The sequence below is a fragment of the Melanostigma gelatinosum genome (genome assembly GCF_949748355.1).
Source record: "Melanostigma gelatinosum genome assembly, chromosome: 12".
Lineage (NCBI taxonomy): Eukaryota > Metazoa > Chordata > Actinopteri > Perciformes > Zoarcidae > Melanostigma > Melanostigma gelatinosum.
In genome coordinates, this window is record NC_136645.1 from 14,489,110 (window position 1) to 14,513,736 (window position 24,627).

The window sequence follows — 24,627 nt, forward strand, 5'->3', positions numbered from 1 at the left end:
TACTGCACATTTGGACTCTAGCAGTTAAACCAAACAATTTAGTATTACGCTTAAACTCATTAAAACAGTAGATTGCCAAGAGGCTTATCTCTGCTGGTGTGAACTAATTGCTAAATATAGTATTCCAGTATCGAAAAATGTCCTTGGAGCTAAAAGTATTAGCTTTTAGCTCCAACGTGTCACATGTTACTTGCCAGAAATCAAAGCAAACTGATACTGGATATTAATCGGTATCAAATGAATAGTTTAAGGCTGTAATTTAATATTTGCTGCTATCAAAGGCGTTTCCATTTTTACATTTCAGGCACTTGTCAGATGCTTTTCATCTCGAGCCCCTCACAATACCAACTCATAAATCTCCAGAGGTGGGTGAACTAGAGAGGACCAGGCGGCGGTGTAGGTGTGAAGCTTAGCCGTGTTGTGATTTCTTTCTGCGTGCGGCTGCCACAGTGAGACAGAGGGACAGGAGACAGCAGGGTGGAAATAGACAAGAACAGCTGTGACAGGAATGAAGAATGTAGTGTACTTAAAGGATGAGCATCCACTCCAGAGGTCTGCTTTCACTCACTGATACGGGAGCAGAGAAGTCGATGCAGATTCAAACAAGCAAGAAAATGAATTTGTTTCAAGCACCCCCGATAAGTTATTATTGGAAACATGCTGAGAGATATTTGTGTCGTCAGTCTGCTGGCTGGCAGAGGTTCATGGTATCTGGAGTCTGAATGAACAGCTTATATTGCTCATGAATTCAAAAATAGTGTTCTTTATTCATAAATCAGACATGCTTGTTTCATGAATGTTTGATATGATGTTATGATGTGTGGCAACACACATTTTCTTTGAAGGTTTTTCTCATTTCCCGATCAATACAATCACCTCCACCTCTCTTATTTATGATCGGAGCTCAGTCAGCCAAGATATATGTCGTGTTTTCAGCCTCATTTTGTAGCAGTATATAATATATGAAGGCTCCTTGCAGGGGAGGAATACACAACGTTTGTGTTGTTCAGGGATCGGAGACTAACAGTGTTACAATTGAACAATACCGGTACATCTTTCCATGGACACAGAGCTGTGTTTGTTTGTAGCTCTGCGTGTAGATATTGTTTCTGGTGCCCAGCAGGCTGACTGCTGCCTGCAAGCTATTTGTGGCTATTATGTGTCTATAAAAGGAAATCTGCAGGGTGCTACACACACCAACAGTAATACACTTTGAACTTTGTGAGTCGGGGCTGAAAAGAGTGCCTCTTGCTTTCCGTATGTGCTTTGATCATCATCTTAAGTCTTGAGATATTTCCTGAATCGTGGACGCACAACACTTCTGGATGGAGAGGCATTTGAAGCAGAAATGGACAGTTTGAATAACGGTCAGGGGAAGGTAAGAGGGTTTGGAAATACCTGTATTTCTCTTGAAAATATGTACCAGATAAAAAACCTGGGAGGCTGAAGTAATATAAACGTCCTTTCTTTCCGATTCCTGAGCTTTGTAGTTACAATGGTTCTGGCTTTAAAGTTGTTCGATGAATTTTACCTCAAAGCTAAATCCGACTGGAAAATGAAACCAGCGAAATAATTTGGTTTTGATCCATCAGCACTATTAGCCCCCCCCCATTGCGCCCTCTACCACCCGCTGCCACCTTCCAGGCTATCACACATAAACATATAGACGCAGTATATGCTGCTATTTGATCCTCTTATTTCCTGTAGGATAAATAACAGTTACCAAACTGCTTTCGAGTGAATTTAAAAGAACAGAAAAGTCACAAGAATGATTGTAAATGAATCTTATCAGTGTTAATATGTTGTGAAATCACACTGGTATTTTCTCCCTTAATATGCTGCTTTTGAAAATGACGTGCATTGTTGTTGTAGTTCTTGTCCTTGTGTGTGCGACTGGGAATGAAAAGCACTTATAATCTGAGGGAGATACCCAATGTGCTCGGTAGCAGCTGGCAGTGGGCTATATTTACACGCCCTATCTACTCTGGAGGGAGGGGTAGTGTGTTTGTCTGTTGAACTCTTTACTTGGTGACACACCCAACTGTTTATGCTTTTACTGTGGCACACCGTGAACCGCTCAGATATGTATTTTAACATATGTGGAGCACAGCGGTTTTAGATCTAAATCAGCAATTATGTCCTTTAAAAAGGAAGAGCTCACATGCTCAATGTGGCACTGAACTTAGCATCATTAAGGGCAAAGAAACGAGTGAATATGAAATTATAACGTCCTTTGCATTCATTTAGTCATATGTTTCCTTTATATGTATATTTGTCACTTTCTGGTTGCTAACTGTTTATGAATATCTGTTTTTTTAAAGGTCCCCACATTGGGTGGTCTGCTTCAAAAAAATGATTGAGTGTTGCTTGTATTCGCTCTTTGGGACGCGTCTGACATGCCACATGAATAACTGTGTGAGTGAGAGCACAGTGAGGTGACGTGTAGCCCGTGTGAGCCAGTGGTGGTTGGAAATGTGATCTGTGAGGACGGCATGACCCCAGCAGCACTCAACGCAATCAACCATTTAAGAGGGCTCCGATGGGCAAGGAGGAAATGCTGGCTGTGACCTTTCACAGTGTAAATTTACTCTGCTTTGACTACAGAGGACATGCAAACAAGGAGGTTGCATAAGAGCATGAAAACATAAACAAGTTTAAGAGATGTCACATGATTAGTTTAGCTGAGGCATTTGTTCTCTTTATTTATTTATCGCTGATGTTAGATACCTTGGCCCTCAGACGGGGAAGCGAACCTGCTCAAGCTCAGGAACTAGGTGTCATGACACAAAGAACATGGGTGGCATGGTGTTAAGGAAAGTGGTAGAAGAAGTACTCGTCAGTCATATGACAATGTACAAATACTCCATTACAAGTAAATATTAAAAATAAAAATACTCATTGTACAGGAACAATGACCCAATGTCGGTATTCAATGATTCTTATTATATAAGGCTGCAAATGGTAAATATGGTGCAAATTCCAACTATTTCACATGCTATTGAGAATTTAAATCTATATCTATTATGTTTGTTTTATCTGGTTAAGTAAAGTGTGTGTGTGTGTGTATGTATGTATATATATATATATACCAGAAAAGCCACAGTAATAATCAAAAATCCCTGATGGGTATATATATACTGTATTGCCGTCAAAACGCCACATTTGGTTGATAAAATATAATGATTTTGGCAGAAAAGACATATTAAATGTTGCTATGGTTTGTACTCTTGAGAAATTAGCAAGAGTAAACTAGATTTTAAGCAATTCCCATCTGAAAAACCCAGCTCAGTGTTGCCAACTCTGGGCTAGCAGCACAATAGCTCCAACAGATGCCAAGTGGGCAACACTGACAGTTCGTCCCTAAAATGATCATCCCTTAAAATGATCATTATAAATGTAAACAATGAACATTGCTATTGTTAATACTCACAGCTGTTACGCTAGCAGCTTGAAGAAGACTCCGGTGACATGCAGTGAGTGCACGTGCAGGTGGGCAGACAGGTAATGAGTGCAATGAGTGCAGACTTATTCCAGTCCTGCGAAAGCCTGCAACGTTTTCTTTTCTTTGTCAGAGCATTTGATTTATTGATGCGAAAAAGAAATGTTCTTGCCACTCATTGTTATGTAAGACCCAGTCTGGCTTGTTGGACTGCACTGGATCTCTGAGATGAAAGGTGAAAACGAATAATTTCCTTATTCTTTGACTGAGTCTACGTCAAGCAGAAGAGGCTGTGAAGTCTCTTTTTAATACAGTTTCAAGTATGCGTTCCAATAACCTCCGCTGATTATAAAAGAAAATGTCAGGGGCCTCAGTTTTCATTTTGCAGATAACCTGTTAACACTGTGGAGAGAGGAATCGTGAATCGTAAGCAGCAGAAGTACTTTGATGAGTGTGTGCAGTGGTTGCTGAAGTGAAAATAAATGGGAAATGTTTTTTTCACACATCCAGACTATGAAATGTCCTTGAACTCAAACAGCGATGGGAACTGTGTCGCCATTTTTAACAAATTGAAGCCTTTGCATTGCTCCCATTTATGTACAACATATAGAGTGGCTCAGCACAATCTTTTTGCAATTCAAGCTCAGTAATTGGAAGCATATTGGTTTCCCCCTTGTATTACAATGTTACAGTTCTACTTCCTTCGAGATTGTAATCACAGAGACATATTGCTTGTCTTACATATATGGGGCAACGTTTTTACCCACCACAAGTCGCAGCTCGACCTCCTCATACACTTCAGCATGGTTTGCCCCGGTGAAAATCGACCCATTATTGCTGATAGTGTGAAAGCTGCACTGAAACCTATTGAACTGTGCAGGCTCAGGAAAAGCTGAGAGCTGGATGTAATAGATCACTTCTGCAGACAGTACAGAGGTTTCACAGTATGGACCTTGTCGCAGGTTTGATAAGATACCACCATTAGTTTTAAAGATGACACCACATGCCTGTTTGGCAATGGAAGTAATGATTATGGATAACTGCGGTCTTGGATGTCAGATAAAGTTACTTCAGTCATGTGATAAAAATGACATCCAGGGTGCTAAAAGCTGGGCATCAGTCAGGAGCTGCTGCACCAGAAGGATGTAAAACTGCCCGGCAGAGCTTTCATTGTGAAGTATTGAGATCACTCGACAATTTGTGCAAATATTACAAAGTTAGCCATGAATCAAGATGTTACACTATGTAGAGTCAATTTCTTTAACACTGTAAATGTGGACATGTAAATCTACATTCATTGCAACAACCAGACGCAAACAGTAGGATATGATCTACAAGTCCACATGGACAGATGCAAAACATGTATTTGCTTCTTTTGCAAAGAGATAGAAGATCAATATCTCTCTTGTCTCTGATTGTTTTATGTGAAGCTAGAGCCAGCTCGATCCAGTTAGCTTAGCATAAAGACAGAAAACAATGGGAAACAGCTAGCCTGGCTCTGTAGGTAACAAAATCTGTCTACCAGCACCTCTCCAGCCTAACACGTGATATCTCGTTATTTAGTTTTGCCGGTATTTATGCTGGTGTATTTCGTCCTTGTTAAATTAATCTCTCAACATTTTGGCTTATTTGCTTTATTACAGAGAAGGCTTCAGCATAAAGATTGGAACAGCCTGTCTTATGATTTTTGTATGGAAACAGTATATGACTGATAGCACTGCCAGCCATGCTGCGAGAGTACCTGGAACTTTTAGTCTCACCTGTGAAGCAGTGCTGAAATGTAGTTCCATGAACTCGCTCCCAGATGTGGCAGGTTGTTTATTTCCTGTAGTGGAAACAGCCCATATATTTCATAGTTTCAAAGTTTTAGTCACCATGGAACAACCTCAAAGACCTCAAAGAAGCATCTTTGGCTTATTTATACGGAGCTTCTGTATACTATTCATACCATAGGCTGCATTCACATCAGATCCGGCTGTACGGCGAAATGACTGCCCTCCCATTCATTTTTAATGTGGGTAGTGCGTGTGGACTGCGGCGATGGGGGCCGCAGGGGGTGCAGAAAAGAATGCAGAAAAGTTGAAACAGAAACCTCTTTTGGAGAAACGCAACCAGACACTGCAACAGTGGCCGATCACAAAACTGGCAATCCAGAGCTATAAAGCCCAGCCATTGGGGAACAGAAGACATTAAGTGTCGTGCAATCACTCTGACCATTAGTGCCACTAGCACACCGTCGCCTCAACGCCTAATCTGGTGTGAATGCAGTGTCATGCAGACGTGAACATGAGCTGACTGATTTGCAACTCATTACTCCTTATTGAGTCTGGGTGTGCTGAGGCTTTGATCTACAGGGTGCTGAATTGCCTGATCTGTGTGATCGTGTGGTTATGGCCTATTAGTGGCGAGATACATTTACACAACCCTGTGAGACAGAAAGATAAGTAGATAATAAGATATTCTAAATCTAAAATGGAATGGTATTTAACTGCGAGAAGAAGAGTGAAATGACTGAAACAAGGCTTTTGTGGAGAACTTAACAATATCCCAGAAGAAGTCCCATAATGCTTGATTCATCAAGTGTTTGTGCTTAACAGGAAAAAGACGATTTGTTCCTCTTCTGTCTGTTTTTACAGGTTTCAATAGGAGTGCCATCTAAGTATCCTTTTTTCACATTCGTGCCAGTGGTGCAGACATTACCAATTGAATGCATTGTTACTGAGGAGGAGCGATCTGGAGCTCTGACAGGAAAACCAAGTAAGGTACAGCAGCACACACACATGCACGCACGCACGCACACACACACACACACACACACACACACACACACACACACGTGCAAGATAAAGAGTGATATCATTGCCAACTGGTTTTCATTGTCTTTAACACGATCATGACTTTGATGACAAGGAATTACAAAGAATGCACGTGCTGACTTAACATATGCTGTTCATTTAGCTGATTGAATTTTCCTTGGATTGTCACCTGATGCTCGAAGTGTTATTTTACGTCTCATCTCTGTTTGCAAACAGTAGACCAACTTGCTTGTGTTTTATATTTTGGGGGAAATCAACCAGCATTGAGAATGAACCCACTCTGCCTGTCTGAGTCCTCACTAATGTTCGTCCAGTTTATCCCATAAATTGATGTAATCTAGTTTTTAAGCCTGCCGCCTTGTGCTACGTGCTAAGATTACCAGTTTGAATGCACCCAGACTGTCACTGTTTAACGATGATCACAGCATATGAATGTGACAATTTTCTACCTTTATTTGATGTGGCAGATATGCCTTTCTCCTCCTCACTCTCCCTTTATTCTCTAAATTACATGTATCATTTTTTTTAATCAAACTTTTGTGCCTCGACGTACAATACAATGAATGATTTTGACCAACATAATGAGTGTGACTTAATGTAATATTTCTTTTGAATAGAAACTGAAATTAAAACTATAATAAGTCTATGAGCCAGAAAATATAATTTGACTACTTTTAAGCCTTTTCAAATGACCCTAGTTGTTAGGGACCAATCATGTCAGTGGCTTAAGGGTTAATGCGGCCAAACTACAAATGTTCAACAGAAAGTTATTGGAAGCAACCATCGTGGGGGCTGATGTAGACCCTCATTGGTGTCGATTGTCGAAGGGGTTAATGTGCTTTTGGATGTTCATCCAGCATCAACATTAAGGCAGCAGCACATCTCTGGGTGCCTCGGGTTAGCGGACTGCGTCTGCGATCTGATGTCAGACTTCAAAGGCGTTGTCACTGGCGGGGTGGCACCATTACTTCCCCCGCTGCTTTTACCTCGAGGAGTGACAGACCTTCATGTTGTGAACTGCCAACACATGACTACTCAAAATGCTGAACAACCAAGTGTTTCAGCATACATAGGGAGTGTTATCTTTCATAGATGCACAATGTTAGAGCGAGTGTCACTGTGCATGGCTTTGTGCTCATTTCTCGCTGCCATGTCTTCATTTGAACACCATTTCCACTTCATTAGTTATCTTTCCTTCTAAAACTCTACCTCCATCTTTCTCTCGTGGGGTCAAAGTACTCATAAGGCAGAATGGTCCCTTTCAGAGGTTTATGTTACCATATTAGTATATTATAATGTTGCATTATTATTGCACAACATGTAGTTTATCCTGGAGAAAATGTCATCTATATGCTACTTTATATAGTGATGGGCATTTTCATCTAATACCATGTGGCTTATTTTATGACATGCTATGTTTTATGTTAAAAATTAAAAGTAGAAGTAATACTAGTAATGTGTCTGTAGACAGATTTTGTGACCGGGAGAGAGTGACAACCGTGCAAGATGCAGTTGAAACTTTACTGGTCTGTAGTTGAGATCAAATTATTTATTTTTGCCCCTTTTTTTTGTGGGGGAGTTTTTCCTTATCCGATGAGAGGGTCCAAAGACAGAGGATGTTGTTTGTTGCACAGATTGTAAAGCCCTCTGAAGCAAATTTGTGATATTGGACGAGACGAATAATAAAATTGAATTCAATTAGAAGTAGGGAGTAGAAAGCTGGGTAGGGGCCATCACAAGATGCTCACTCTGAAATGTAGGTGAGTAGAGGTATGAAGTAGCATGAAGTAGAATTACTCAAGTAAAGTAATAATACCTCAAAATTGTACTTAAGTACAGTAGTTGGGTAAATGTTAGACTTAGTTACCTTCCACCACTGATAAGTAGGACTACATTATGTCAGCATATGAGGATTTGTTTCCATATTCTGTCGCTAAACATATTAAACTGTATGAATGCATAAAGTGTATTTCCCAAAATGTTAAACTGTCCTTTTGACACACTTTATATTTAAACGTTCTTACACAACTTTCAGAGTTATTTGCTTTGTATGAAAATGCTTTCTGCTACTTTGTGCTCCTGAGGTGAGTTGATAGTCTCTTCATGATCACAAAACTGCAAATTTAATAATAAATCACATTATTGTACAAGCAGTAGGCTAATGATACATGTACTATGCAAGGGTTGCTGGGTTCAGTTGGCATGTTAACTATCAAACAGAGCAGCCTGACGTTCACCTGCTGTTACTCAGAGTCAAGCCAGGAGAGAACATCTTTAAGCTGTTTGTGAGCATCACAAACCACAAGCCAACACTGCACCGGATCTGTGTCTGCAAACCTTATCTCAGTCATTACAGTTGGACTACACAGAAGTCTTTCCTCTGATGCACTGGAGCGGAATTGTGGCACAAGGTGGATTTCGTGCTTTCTTACACCTGTTTTTTGCCGCTTTAATGCATGAAGGATAAGTAGCACTCCCCGTGGAGACAGCTTCCATATTTAGTTACGAGACGGCAGAATGTGAAGGATTACCTTTGAGACAATTGGCAGCTTATTATTCCACCACTCTAAATCACAGCAGCCTGTGCTTTTCAATATGTCCTATTGAGAGGAAATTAATGGCAGATGCTTCGTAGCAGTATTTCAAATTAGTAAGTAATGATGTAACCTCAAGTGGCCATTATCAGTTTGCATACTGAGTGGCCACCATTGATTTAAAATATGAGGTACTAACTATCATCTTCCTGCTTCAAATGTGTGGGTTTCTTTTCTATTCCTACGCAACCCATGTGCATCACATGTCTTCAAACTGACTAAATTAGTTGAAGTTGTAGCAGATATTCCTCTCTGAAATACACTGACTGTTCTTCATGAGGTATTTTGTTCAGTTTGGTGCTAGAAGACGCACATCTCAGCGAATGAGAAACAACCAAAACAAATGAATCACATCTTAATCGTCAAGAACTTTGCCGAAAGCTAGAACCAAACCAAATGGGATTAAATAGTCAAAATAATGAGTTCATGACGAAGTAGCTGTCATTTGTCTCTCTTGCATGACCTTACTGTGCATCTAAATTACTCTAATGGCAAGTTTTCATTTGATTGTGTTTTGGAAAACTTTGATTCCAGCAAGTCGTCCAAAGTTATTACGGTACCATCACATGTGCAGTCCTAAGACATGTCCATGGGTTTACACATGGAAAACTGCATTTGATTTCGAACAGGAAAACACTGAGAGAATTATATAATTAATTTCAAAAACTGAAAGGTGTCATTATCATGTGGTGTCGTATCTTGTTTTTCGGATCATAATTACTATAATTGTGGGAGTTCATCTCAGTAACGATGCATGTCCCCGTAAATATCACTCATATTACCCTCGAATATTCCTTTAACTCCAATTCATTCTCATACAATAAACCACGACGATTTGAATCATATCCTATATAATGTAATGGCCTGAATTTATGTTTTGGTCAAATGATATACAAAATTGCAGTCACAATCGTTGACAATGTTGAGTTAAAGTAAATGATGATAATCTTGAATAATCACTCAGTTTAATTTAACATTAAGACTGGCAACAGAAAAAGCCGGCAAATGAGGTTTAACATGTTAAATAGTGAGCTGTAGAGGTGCTGGTAGGTGGATTTACCTTAATCTTTACTTCAGAATTACCTTTCTTTGCCGAGGAGGTGATGTGCACATACAAGGAATTTGACTCTGTTTTTTTTGCATATCTCTGGATGTACTTACACAGAAATAGAAGGACAACAGAGCTGAACAAACAAAGGTAAAAAAATAGATTGAATAGATACACAAGTAGTGATAAACATATATTACATAATATAAAAAGCACCATTGACCAACAATGAAACGAATAGTGCAAAGACATACATACTGAATTGATACATATAGGCTGGATGCTTATGTACAGTATGTATATGTAAAGGACTGTATATCTATATACAGTGTAGGATTTATATTGACAGTGACTGGTGACATGTACATATTAAAAAGTAAAATATGCATTAAAAACTGTTAAATTATCATCTGTAATGGCAGCGTTGGATATTTTGGTGTTCGAGGGTTGTGGACGGTGTTTGACTCCGTTGGTTTTGTGTACTGTGTTCTGCCAGAGGGCAGAAGCTGAAGCAGGTTGTGTCCAGGGTGTAACGGGCTTTTTTCCCGCCAGTTTCCTGACTCAGGTGAATACAGTACGTCCTGGATGGATCTGCAGAGAACAGATTGGATTATTGCGATGTTGAACAAGCATCCTTTGCCTTTTTCCTGATGGTGTTTATGTTGGAAGTTCACTTCAGGTCCTGGGAGACGATGGATCCACGAAACCTGAAGACTTCCACAGCAGACACAGTGTTGTTCAGAAAGGAATGGCATGTTATCTTCAGAACGAGCTGAGCTATTAGTGTCCCCCAGTCTTTACGCTGAGGTAATCTAATCAGCTGAGAGTGGTATCAATCTTCTCATGTAAAGAAGCAAGAAGAAAAGTATTTCCCAAAATTTGAATTTCTTCTTTAGATTTTATATTTAACACATGTTTTTAGTTTACTATATGCTGGCATATTTTTTTCAGTCCCTGGTTGTCAAAGCAGGTGTAATGTAACTAAGTTAAATGTTTGCTCAATTGCCATACTTAAATACAACTAAGGTACCTATTACCTTTCAGACAGTTCTTATACTACAGTAGGCTGTATTTCAGAGGCAATACAGAACAGTTCATTGAGGATGGTCACTGGTCAGTCAAGGATATTTGTATTGTTTGTTCTTGCTGTTTACACAGCGATACTTTGTGATCACATCATACGTGTGTGACTCTGGACTCTCTGTCGTCTTGGTTAAAGTTTAAACATCATTTCAAGCACATTCATCTTGCAGAAAAGCTTTTATTTAATTTGTTTTGGGACACATAAAATGCTAACATTTTCACGTATATTTAATTAAATTGATTTGGGTGGACCAGGAGGAGCATGGGTTAAATGATGTGTATCAGCAAGCCTCTCCTCAGTTGTTCAGTCCTGCCCATGCGGCTTGTACTACTCTGACGTCAGCAGGAGCGTGTCCATGTGAATTATATGTGTCGGGCATGTGGTGTGGTGAAACCAAGCACACCCCCTGAGCTCAAAGAGGCTCGCTGAAGTTCACCTCAGGTTTTCTCAGGTTTCACTTGCTCAGTTCCTCCTAAACATTTGCCTCATTTTCTCCTGTCAGAGCGTCGCTGTGTCCCATGAGAAGACAACCGGGCCGAGCATGTCGAACAGGGAGATTTTAAAAGCAGAGATTGTCTTTGTCAAAGACTCTGCAGAGAGAGGAGCAGGAAACACAACCCAACCAGGGACAACACATCAAGTAAGTACAACATGAGCACTCTCTGTGTCCTCTGAAAACTTTGACAACAAGCTTTATACTTGCCATGTTACAATATTAATATTTTCATTTGTCAAATAAGGTGTATCTGTGGATCAATACAGGGTAAATATAGACTGATCAAGTTGGTGTACATCTAACATTGTCAAGAGATAAAATAAATGAATGAGACAGTCCAAGGTGGACATTTATCGCTTTTCAAATCTTTAATATTTTGTAATACTTCACTCTGGCATTTAATAATTGAAAGTGACAATAACAATAACTTTATAGTTGCCATTTATTTATTTATAAAACCTTGTTTTTGTTTTTCAGCCGTCACTGGATCACGTGAGCCTCTCTCAAACCAAAGTGTCTCCTTCAGTCGCTGTTCAATCTGAAAATATCCCCGACCACGGAGCTGCCGGGACAGCCTCCATGGAAACAGCTGCTGATAAACACAGGGGCATTTCCCAGCAGCAGAGTCACGATACCTCTGCACTTGCTGAGGTTAGCGCTGGTTACTTTGTGAATAGAGCGCATGTGTCAGAAGACGGAATGAGCCCCACACACTCTGCAGACCTGTTCCCCACCCCGGCTTCCTCCAGAGAGTCCATCCTCTCAGAGTGCTCGGACGGAGAGAAGAGCTGGTCGGCTGTGCAGCTTTCCTGTGTAACCTCTCCTGTTTCTTTCAGCCGAATCGGTTCTCCCTGCTCATCTGTCTGCTCTGGCATCTTCTCCCCCGCTGTTGTTCAGATCAAGAGGCACTTTCTCGCTCCTGGCTCTAGTCTGGTTCACACCCCTGGGTTCTCATCCTGCGAGAGCTTGTCCTCTGTCTGTGCCCAATCCCCTCCTCCTCCTCCTCCTCCCCGGCACCGGCCTCCTCTCATCCGACTCTCCCTCCTCACAGCCATCCTAAGAAAAGGCCGCCTTCCTGTCCTGTCCTCTGCAATTCAGAGGCCTTACACCCCCTGCTGGCCTGTTAACCCTGTGACCCTGTCCTTCTGTAATGCATGCTCAGCAGCATCCAGTGTGGCCTCCATTCCCCTTGACTTTTCCTCTCAGTTCTCCTCATCAGCATCTTTAGATAGTCAGAGCCATGATCACAGGGAGCCTATGAGATGCGTCACAGCTCCTCCACCTGCGCAATCAAATGAACTCCGCAGAACGTGCCCTCCAACCCAAGTGAAAAGATGCTCGGAGCAGATTCCCTCAAGCTGTGCGCCTCGATGGGAGCAGGTTATTTCACCCCCGGCAGTGAAGAGCACACTACACCGAGCTCCACCTCTATTTTGCTCAAACTTTAAATCTGTTTCTCCACCTAAGCATGAAGAAATTGACAGTGCAATTTCAAAAAAGCTGCAACGCACACACAAGTCCCCTGAGCTGAAGCTCATAAACACCGATATGTACCTCAAGGGCCCTGCAGATAATAACCGTAAAAAACTCATCTCCCCGTCCACTAAAGTTATGTATGAGCAAGAGACCCCTGTGCCCCACAAATGGAGTCGCCCGCCAAATTCATCTCTCACAAGTCTTCACTCGCTTTCTCAACAACTGAGATCTCCGCCGGTCTGCCCCCCTCGTCTTCAGCCTTCTCAATCACGCTCATCTCATGAGTCAGGGAGGAGCTGCCCTGATTCCAAAAGTCCCTCAGCATTAGCTGGTTTTCACAAAACTCACTGTCTGTCTCCTTCCCGCTACACAACCATCGCTTTTCCCGGAAGGCCGTCACCCACCAGCTCCCCGACGCCTACGCCCTCTCCTGCTCCACCAATCAGAGACTTCACCCCGTCCCCTTCTCTCTCCATGTGCTCCACGCCCTCCCCAAGGCCCGGGAGTGGAATATCAGACTGCAGTGACAGGGAGGGTAAAAAAAGAAAGGTAGCCGCTCTGCTTGCCATGTGCATGTTTAAACTGAGAATATTATTTAATATGCTCCTTGTGACATACTCGTCTCCCACATTATGGAGTTAAAAACAGACGTTGCTCACTTGATAGCTGGGATATCAAGTGCTGTTCTCTGTCTGTAACTGTTTTTAGATTTAGATTCCTTATTTGTTGATGTTTTTATAGATCTTTGCTTTGCAGATATTTCAAACGATTTGCTGGTTTGTAATGATTGACAAATCTGAAATGCCATATGTTGAAGCAGGAGGAAACCCATCATCAGTAAATCAATACAGAAGCTTTTCAGAACTCTGGTTTCTAGGCCAGACATACGTGCCCGACGTTATTAACCACCAGGGGTCCAATTGATTCAGTGCAAGCAGGGAAATATAAGTCAATGTGGGACTCGTCCGTCTTGCCCGTCAGTGTGGAAAGGTTGGTTGTAACTGAACTTTTGCAGTCAATCAAAGGAGCCACCTGATTAGCTGTGACAGCAGGCAAACACACGTCAGTATTGTTCTTTCTGTCGAGCATCTCAAGCGTGGCTGACTGTTTTGCATGATTAGTATGATTAGATGTTTCGCATGATTAGTAGCCTGCAGCAGTGTGAGATAAAACAAGTCTGTAGAAATGTAAAATGTTAATCAATTCATGTTAACTGTCTGCTTTTTTCTCTCTATGAACCCCAGACACACAAGATTAAATTAAGCTACAAATCAATCGCTGCAATTCCTACAAACACCCTTCTGTTGGATCAGCAGGTAAGTTAATTAGTTTGACTCTAATCCGTCAAACACATCTCTTTATCCTGTTAAACATTCAGACATATGAAGCCCTAATGGAAGTTTGATGGAGGCAATAAAGCTAATTTTACGATGTGGAACATTACGTGATGCATGTCAAATAGGAATTAACTCCGAAGGTATAAGTGTGTATTCAAAAATGACTATTCTTTAAAAAAAAAGAAGATACATGTCAGATCTCTAATCATCAGGCTTTAAAGATAATTACATTTTGATTTGTATTTGAAAAAACTCATTTCATAAGGACTAAAAAAATCAAATCAGACTCAAAGAGAGGTAAAAACAACATTGCTGTGTTATCACTGCAGCATTGTACACTTTGAGCTGCAGAGGAGGGAGATCTGTGAGAGTGGATGAATATAATTTGTCTGGAGGAGGTGTTGCAATGTCGTCTAAGCTGTGTAATCCCTGATGGAAAGCACTAGTGGCATCGTGGTCGTGAGCTCAATCTGTCCACTCTGCTTTGCATTGACAGGCAATAGATGAGCAGGTAGAGAGAGAAGAGAGTCCATGTGACAGTTTGGACAGAGGTGAAACATTTGACAGAGGTATTGCAGACACCCACGCTCAGGTATTACTGCTCACGTCACTGCTGGTTTTCACTGCACAATTCCAGTCCACTGACTTCAATTATTTTCCACAGATGTGTTCACCCGCTGAGCTCCGGCAACAGTCAGAGGAACTTTATGCCGTTATTGACGAGCTACTGGCAAATACCACTCCAGCAGTGAGTTCAGTTACATTATTTAAAAAATAAACATGTGCAAATGTTGAATTGTAATATTGATTTCATATTTTTTCAACCTTTAAGAGCCAAAAATCATCCCGGTCACAGCAGCCCTCCCGGTCATTAACTACCGACGTTGGTCTAAAGGTGAATTATGATGCTTTAACAGCATGTGACACGAATGACAAACTAACAAGAGGATTTATACCACTCTCACGTCTGTGTGCTTTTACAGGGGTGGGGGAAAAATCGATACAGCATAGTATTGCGATATTTTGCGTGGCGATATTGTATCGATACTAGGACGCCAAGTATCGATATTTTATTATATAAACTATTTCAAAAAAATAAATCCTCTTTTTTTTTTTTCTTCAGAAAAATCAAATCAATTGCTTTTTCAGTCCACTAGATCAGGGGTCTTCAACGTTTTTCAGACCAAGGACCCCCAAACTGATGGAGCAGGGACCCCCGACTTTATATATTGTATAAAATTGTGTTTTACATTAAACTGGGCCCAGTACCATGTATAAACATACCTCTTTATTGTGCATTCAATGCTAAGCTGTTCAAATAATGCACAGGTTCATGTTTTCATGTTTTTATTTTAAACATGTGCAAGGTACAGTGAGTAGGGAGGCCGTGCCACTGCCTTTTATAAACATACCTTGTCAGCTGATACCAATGCCAATATCAACATTCTTTGTCAATAGCATGCAATCATGCATACAAGATATTCAAACGGATGTTTTCATTTTAAACATAAATGAGTGATGGCCTATTAGTGCCACTGCCATGCATAAACATACCGATAATATCGTATCGTGACCTAAGTATCGTGTAATATCGTATCGTGACCTAAGTATCGTGTAATATCGTATCGTGATAATATCGTACCGTGTAATATCGTATCGTGACCTAAGTATCGTGTAATATCGTATCGTGGCCTAAGTATCGTGTAATATCGTATCGTGACCTAAGTATCGTGATAATATCGTATCGTGACCCAAGTATCGTGTAATATCGTATCGTGACCTAAGTATCGTGATAATATCGTATCGTGACCTAAGTATCGTGTAATATCGTATCGTGGCCTAAGTATCGTGTAATATCGTATCGTGGCCTACGTATCGTGTAATATCGTATCGTGACCTAAGTATCGTGTAATATCGTATCGTGACCTAAGTATCGTGATAATATCGTATCGCGGGATCTCTGGTGATTCCCACCCCTTGTGCTTGTACAGGGGTTGTGCCTGACATTTCATGTATTTTTACATCAGAAAATGGTCTGGCTTACAGCCCCCATGAAACCAGTTTGTTATTTTTACATTTGGATTTTTGTATGAATTTTGAATGAAACAATATATAACATGTTAATCAGTGATCTTTAGAGGTGCTGAAAGGTGGATTGTATTGCCTTTGGACAGAGCCTGGCTAGCTGTTTCAAGTATTTATGCTAAGCTAAGCTAAATGGATGCTGATTTGAATCGGTATCTTGTTTTCACATTTACCTGACATATTTTGACATATTTTGTATCCTTTGAAACTTTAATGTACTTTAAAATAAACACACTTCCACACAATTTGAGTTTGTAAATATTAACCCAAATGTAATAACATCTACCTACTTACTGACCTACCTACAAAGAAGAACCCTCCATCTGGTTTCCACATAATAAAAGTCACATGATTTTTTCCCCAACACGTGGTTTCTGTACTTCTTCTGTTTTGTTTCAAATATTTCTCTCTTTCTTTTTTTTATTTCAGCAGAACTCATCATTTACAAAAACCTTGGGACGTGAGACCAAATATGTGAGTAAAAGTAGTTTTGTCTGTTGAGGCGAACGTTATTTTATTTGCTCCCAATGGCCGAAAGTGACAAACCAATTTATTTTTCCATTTTAACTTTCCGAGAATATTTTCCATCAGGAATTGTACTGCTAAAAAATCTGAACACAGATATTCGTGTAATCATCTCATGATGGCAAATATTTTTCTCTCTTTTCATGAACAAATGTAGTCTGCTTATAAAGTATCATTCCTAATTCACAAAACTGACATAAAGCTCGATCATTTCATACTTTTGCTTGTCTTTACATAAAACCTTCAGTACTTCAAGTGTTTTCTTTTATCAGTACGAGAGCAGATTGCTTGAAAACGCTCATCCAAACAACTTCACACTCCATTCTGTGCTTCCTTGTGTCCTGATCAATCCACCTGCCATGACATATAGCTGCAACTAGTGGTGCAACGCAATTAAGTACATTTACTCAAGTATTGTAATTTTGACACACTTGTACTTTACTGCTTTTTGTCCTTGTACTTTTCAATCCACTACATTTGTTTAATACCTTGATTTACTACTTGGCATATTCAAATTAATAATACAAAATATGATTTTCAAATATATTATGATGTATAATTATGGCTAAAGATAATGATTTATTGATCCCTTGGTGAAAACCACAAGCTACCCACCTTTCCCAACTGCAACATTAAAGCCACGCACACATCTATGCATTGATAGTTGTAATGGTTAATATAATAAACACTTTTCTGAAATGGGCCATTCTGCATAAATCAGTTTGTTTACTTTTTGTACTTCAAGTATATGCTTTTGAACTTTTACTGAAGTAACATTTTGAGAGCAGTATTTGTACACTGTGGTATTGCTACTTCAATAAAGGATCTAGTGTTTTAGTATTCTGCAATCACTTGATCCCCTAGAATTAGTTGGATGCAAGACCGCATACGAACATTGACAGGGTTGTTTCTGGATGGTACCCCAGAAGTCTTGAAACGCTCGCTAGATGGTTACACCTGCCAAGTGAGAAGTCGAAGGACAGCCATACATACAGAGACTCGTTCCATTTTGTGAGAGACTACGTCCATAATTTTCTTCTGCACTGTTTACTCAGGCATCTGTATGCAGCTTGCACCCATCTACTGGTGTGGAAAGAAAGCTCATGAATCCTAAAAAGGTACTGTACATATTCAATCATTTTTTGACCAAGTTCAGGCTACTGGATTTCCTTTAACACTAATGATGTGAAGGAAGCAGGAATGAATTCCCACTCTGCTGTCAAAATGTTTCCTTCCAGACAAAGCCCGGGGTTATTCGCCCAATGACGGCCATTCCAAGACTGACAGTCGAGGATGAAGAAATATTTCATCCGAGACCTTTCCGGCAGTTTGTCGTCAAACCGACTGACAACAAAAAGGTAGTCTGGTGGAATTAGCTCATATCACAGTGCAGGAATCTGTGTCTGCACATGTTTTGAAACCCATATAGTGATCACATTATTTTTATTTTAAGTAGTAGCACCCACACTCCTCATGGGTTAAAAATGTAGCTGTTTAAAGAGAAATGTTTTAACTGGACTCCCACTTTGACAAGTTTTGACAGCAGAAGAAATTCAAGTGACTAAAGAACCTCCTCAAACTACAATCCACTTATCTGCTGTCCATCCATATGCCTGTTATGTTCCAAAGATGTCTAGAATTTTGTCAAATACAATACTGTATATTCGCTGACATCATGGTGTCTGAGCAAGTTCCATCTGCTGAGGAGGACTACAGTTGAACCCTGTAAAATCTAGTAAGTGAAGCTTGACTTAAAACATTTGATGACAGATAAACTATTGCCAGTTACCGCTCTGGTGAAACAGACCTAATCATGGGTTCATGTGAATAGAAACATACCTTAAAAAATGTATATCAAGTTGAACACGCCTTTCTGTCTGTGGTACATGGTGGAGAGCTCTTTGTCTCGTCCTTCTCCGTTATTAAGTCACAATTAAGCAGGTAATCAACGCCTCCTGATTCAGTGAACACTGCAAAGGGAATTGGAAAGTAAGTTAGGTGGAGATATTAAATTAAGTTTGAGCAATCAAAGCAATATTTTACCGCACCTTCTTTGTAAACCACTTATCCAATATACTCATGCTGATTACTATTTTTCCAAATACAATCAGACTCATGTTTGAGGTAAGAGCAAAACGAGGAGTTTCCTCTGAACTCGGGCTTATGGGTTGAAAGGTTTGTTGTTGTGAGAGAGAACAAATCTAATCATTTTCAAAGAAGACGCTTCACACTCTGCAAAATCACGTCTCTCCACACAGCTCATGCTTATGTATTAGTTCCACGAGTAATTTTCAAAAAATAGTGTTGAAAACTCCCATCAGTCATTAATTGATGTTTTGAGATTCAATAAAAAATGTTCAGAACTAATATTCTTGTGCTTTGTATTTTAAACATTACCATTTTACCATTTACCATTCATTTGAGTGACACTTTTAAATTACCGGTAAAACTATTATTTTCAGCTTTGTGAAATGAGAATGACTTTGGGGTCTATTCCAGTTTTAAAAGCCCTGAGTGATTATAGCGTAGTTCAAATTATTGTGATGGCTTATATTCAATTTCAGTCCAATGTCCAAAACTTACAAATCCTACACATAGAGGCATACCTACGTTATAGCCCAACCCATACCAAATTATAGATTCGGCAATGCACTTTAGAATAAACCAAGTACATTGTTCAGTGCCTCTGTAGAGATTAAAAATGTGAAGTATAAAGTATAACAAATCAAGATCTTCACTAAAATGATTTATGATTGATGATGGGGACAACTCCCATCTATTTAATTGAAGTCACCTCATCTCCAGGACAAAATCAATCGTATGTTTAGCTTAAAGACGATGTTTTCATTCTGACTGGAAGAAAATGGAAACCTTCCATACCTTGGCCTTCAGCTGTCCATTGTAGCTGAGTAGGCCATGCTGCTTCTTCTGCTCTTGTTTCTATTTTTCCCCACACCGCTTGTCTCATCAGTCAGCCTCAAATCCTCTGAGAGGATAATTCCTTTTATTTCACGAGCTGTCAAGGTCCTGTCAGTTTTCCAAATGTCTTCTTGTCAAACAACTTTAAGCGGCAGGCTTAAAATAATTCTGCTCAGCTTTCCATCGAAGACGTTGAAGCAGTGCAGAGTTTTTGATGAAATTAAACACATTTACTTTGTGAGACAGAGTGACAATCTTTGTGACGTTCATTTCATGGCTGTGAGATGACACAAATAACATTAAAATGTAAGCCTCATTAGGATAACATCAGATGGACTGATTTGAACATATACGGTATGTGGAATAGTGATAATAATATTTTTAGCGTGGCTGGATGGGCACATGCAACATTTGACATTAAAGACTACAGTTCTCGTCTCTGATCTTTCAGCCAATATGGAAGATGACACATCAGTTTGGAGCCTCACAATTATGTTAATAACTCGAAAGGCCAGCCAAAATTTAAATAATAAATGGTGCAAATATAGAGCAGGTGATTGATGTCACCATGTGATCCAGAAAGATAATTGTCAATTATAATCAAATACACAATGAATATTCACCCCAGTGCAAACTGCTGCAGTGACATCCAATTTCAAGCAATTTCACTGTGGGCTGAAATCAGTCGAGCAACAATTTGGAAATTGCTGCTGCTGTTTTTTCCCCCTCTGGTCTCTCTTACCCATAATGCATTAACTTAAAAACTGATGTGTCCGCTTCTATTTCAGGTGGAAAGTACGAGTCTTGAAGAGGCAAGAGAAGATTGCTACACAAGTTCAAAAAGGCAAAAGTTTGGAGAAGAGAAGAAGCGTGAGAGAAGAGGTCCACTCTCAGTATTTGATCTGCAGATAACGGAGCCTGATGACCAGACAAATCCCCCTTTCAGTCCAACTGAAGGGCGGATGGAAGCTTTATTGTGATTCATATTTAAAGTATTAACACCAAAGTATTAACTCTTCATCATACATTATTTAATTTTTTAATGAACGACTAAAACACAATCAGAAAGTGACTCTTTGCTAAGCCCCGCCCTTTGCTGCTACTTTGCAAGCTGCTAGAGCTACCATGGAGCCCACACTGTCACTCCCTGAATAAATATTCTCAATTCTTTTGAAAAACGAAAAAGTGATTTCAGAGAGAAGCACACAGAAAGGTATACAATGTGCGTTTGAAGGATGTATCCAGTAGGGTAAGCTGATTCAGCAGCGAAAACAGGTTGAAAAGATAAAAGATAGTGAACCACCAAATCACCTGGCGATCAAGACAAAAGCCAATGAAATGAAGGAACCACACTGTTCCTTTAAAGATGGGTAGGTCTTTACTCACTGTCAACATTATTTTTTCAAAAGCAGCATGTGTATTTCAGTTTACCTTCACTAACTAGCGTAGCATAGAACTCCTTACCTACTCTGCTTTTGTTAACTCCACATGTTTTTACGTAGAAATTTAACAATTTGAAAAACATGTATCTCCTTCCAACCTCTCTGGCTAACTACAAAGTATCACTTTTACACAATGTTTGACCATGACTAGCACCAAATCCACAAAACGAATCTGAAAATGAAGAAAATAAATAACCATTGCATGAGAGTATGGAGCAGAGCTGGATAGTTGTCGGAGCTGGCCGATGTTACGCTATCAGTCTGCATTACAATTGGTCTTAACGAAGGGTCAATACGACCTGAATTAGCGAATTCATAAAAATGAACAAAAACTCACCTTTCTCTAAGCCCCACCCCTGTTGCTACGGCACATTTACAGTTTGCAATGACAAGTGGTGGCAGAGTCACCCCGTGAAATTATTTTTGGAACAATTGGTCCTCAGTTACACACAGAGGTAGACACGTTGGGTATGTGGAGTAGTTACTGTTTCTAAGCATTGATTACAGTTGTTGTGGGAAGATGGGTTGAGCAAACAGTCAACCGGTGCAAAACATCCAACAGCAAAGAGATTTGCGACATGGCCCATACAACATAAACGTAATCAAAATCATGTTACTCATTCATCGCTCAGGAAAATACTATTTTAATATTGTCATGATTTGTGGAAAAGCTGTAATATTTAATAAAGGACATCCATATTTTCCCTATGCTCTTGAGTTTTACATCTGTCTGTTGTTTCATCTTCTTCTCTTTTTCTTGTCCGCCGTACATCTTTATGATGTAGTTCATCAGACAGCCCTTTCAGATGGGGAACTGAAGCCATTCTATCACTGTCCCACCAGACTCCGTTCACAATACAGTCATTTTACCTGGCAGAACAGGGAAGTTGCAGGTCTACTGCTGCATGGATCGGTTAGTTTGTTTTTGTTATTGTGTGACTTCCAGATACAAACTAACATGGCGTCCACACAGTAGTTAATTGCTTCGCTTCCATTCCGGTACTTCTGTCTGCTTCTCCAAACAGGGAGCATGCCAACGGCCATCTCAGTTACAGTAGGTAATACACACTGACTAAGGACATGTACATGTAGAACATCATCATGCAGAAACCTATAGGCCTACGTCAGGTCGTGTGGGAAAAGGTTTTTTTAGAAGGGCTTTCGTAAAATAACATTTTGATGATAAAACATACGTATGACCAAAATGTAAATGTTCAGAAACCCAGATTTAAGGGGCCCCGTCCTTTTAAAAAGCGTTCATTTTCAAATTGTAAGAAGTGAAGTGGTTAATACTGCCTTGCTGTTCGCTGTAGATATTCTACATATCATACAACCATCACTTAAGCTGAATTCTGTGTCTCCCTTTCTGACACACATTTGTTCATGTGTGTTTGATGCCAATATGAGCCTTGTTTTGGGACCAGAACAAATCAATAACTCTCCAGCAGTAGGCACTAGGGGACTCAGGTGTTTCTTGAAGTCTTAACTGATTTCTGTCTTTGTCAGTCTGAGTTTAACTGAGGGGGGAATGAGGGCTAAAGATTACAACATATACCGCGAGAGTCAAATAAATGTGAAAATGATTAAACTTGTAATATTTCAATGTCGGTATCTGACCAACTGCTCTCATCTGTATACACAGAGCTTCATGAGCAGGAGAGAGTCATAAAGAACCTCTGCTCTCCAGTCCTCCCACGGTTGAGTCAGGCTCACACGCCCTCTAATCCCTGGAGATGAGCTCCAAGAGCGTCGGCTTGGTGTCAACATCGGCGGGGACACATATTAAGTGGGAGGTCTCTGTCCTCCAGTAGAACATTTTGTTCATAAAAACACTTATTTTCTTGCACTCTGGTGAATTGTTCTTCATTAATTTATGGTGGAAATGTACTTATTATTTGAAGGAAAACCCAAAAGGTGACAATACAAAATATAAAAATACAATGAAGTAAGGCTCTCTGGCATTCTGTATTGCTCTCAAATATTTATTCTCCAGTATGAACTTTTCTAATTTAATGGTATCTCTGCAGACACATGGAGATGATTTAGTCTTCACCTCTCTTTTGTGTCTTTAACCTCTTTAATGTGAACGCGGCACCTATTCACATGTCCCAGCCGTACATATGCAAACCTGTTGTCACAGGGAAGCTGACTCTCTGAACACTGACAACACCAAAGGTGAAGAACTAAAATGCATAACGAGATGAATGACTTTTTTTTTTGCTGCAGACTGCAGGGCCATAGCTGATGGAGCTGAGATCACTTGGTTTGAAGTACTCTGAGCAAATGTGAACCCGCAGGCGTCACAAGCATCCACCATCTGTGCCAGCAAGCTGACTCACAAGCACGAAGGATGGACAACAGTCGACGACCCGCTCCGCCAATTTGGAAGGAAGCCAAAACAACAAAACAACAAGATCCTTTCTTGGATCGCCTCGAGCCAGAAACCTTTTGAGGAACATGATGCTTTAACAAAAAAAATGAAAAATACTGCAGTTTCTATTTTTTTATTTGCTTAAATATTCATGAAAGTGAATGTTTGACAATACAAAAATTACCAATTGTTCTTTTAGGGTGACAGAAAAATGTTACAACTTTCCATGAATACAGAAATCATTGTGAAATAACTCCAGCCTATGTGTGTGTTCTCGTGTGTGTTGTCTGCAGTAGGCTTCCTAACATCCCACATGGCATTTAATTGAAACCGTGTTCTATTTTTATTTGTTGTCCACTATCTCTGTTTGGATGGAGGAATGCTTTTGTCTCGATTTGAACAGAAGGCACAGCAGCAGTTTCTTTCTGGAGGTTGAAGACACACAGTGGGAAATATTGTGCTTATATGTGGGTGCTGAGTCAGGCAATACTGTAAATCTCTGTAGGGAAATGCATTTGAACAATAAAGGGATTAGACTGCTCCTGGGAAGTTTACTTTTTTTTTATTTTATAAATATAGACATCGTCAATGACATGAAAGCATGCCCCTTCAGTGACAACACAGCTACTGTTCAAATGTATTTGGCCTGGAAAAGTGTGAAGCCAATGATTTAACATCAATCTCTCTCCCTCTCGCTTGCACACAGGAGAGATTGGTTACTGGACAAGGGATTTAGTGCAACAGTCCAATACATTGATCTATCTGCTGCTCTATTAGCCTATCCATCATAAGCAAGTAACTCCTCCACTGACAGTAAATGCTGAGCCATAGCAAATCCTCTCCTGATTCTGAGAGCACCGGACCGGCCTTATATTTCTTGTGTGCATTAGAGCATACACAAACCTGCACCATAGCACACCTTGACGTTTAAGGCTTAAACAATGCAAACCAGTTAAACTAACAAGGAAACTAATAAATAAAAGTGAATTTTAACT

The 24,627-nt window shown here is 40.0% G+C and overlaps 1 protein-coding gene across 4 annotated transcripts; it reads left to right on the plus strand.

Annotated features, from left to right (window-relative positions):
- The first annotated feature begins 1,233 nt into the window (after window positions 1–1,233).
- mlip (muscular LMNA-interacting protein) lies at window positions 1,234–24,024 on the plus strand. 4 transcript variants are annotated; one of them, XM_079280363.1, is made up of 12 exons: window positions 1,234–1,378; window positions 6,076–6,201; window positions 11,484–11,621; window positions 11,955–13,502; window positions 14,198–14,269; window positions 14,787–14,882; window positions 14,955–15,038; window positions 15,123–15,185; window positions 16,805–16,849; window positions 17,956–18,018; window positions 18,139–18,258; window positions 23,488–24,024. In XM_079280363.1, exons 1-12 carry the CDS (start codon window positions 1,349–1,351, stop codon window positions 23,500–23,502), a joined length of 2,400 nt encoding a protein of 799 aa, XP_079136489.1. In that variant the 5' UTR covers window positions 1,234–1,348; the 3' UTR covers window positions 23,503–24,024. The 4 variants fall into 4 exon arrangements, with proteins under 4 accessions (XP_079136489.1, XP_079136487.1, XP_079136488.1 ...); XM_079280361.1 differs by lacking the exon at window positions 23,488–24,024 and adding an exon at window positions 20,608–22,232; XM_079280362.1 differs by lacking the exon at window positions 23,488–24,024 and adding an exon at window positions 20,608–22,232 and having other exon boundaries at window positions 16,808–16,849.
- The last annotated feature ends 603 nt before the right edge of the window (window positions 24,025–24,627 follow it).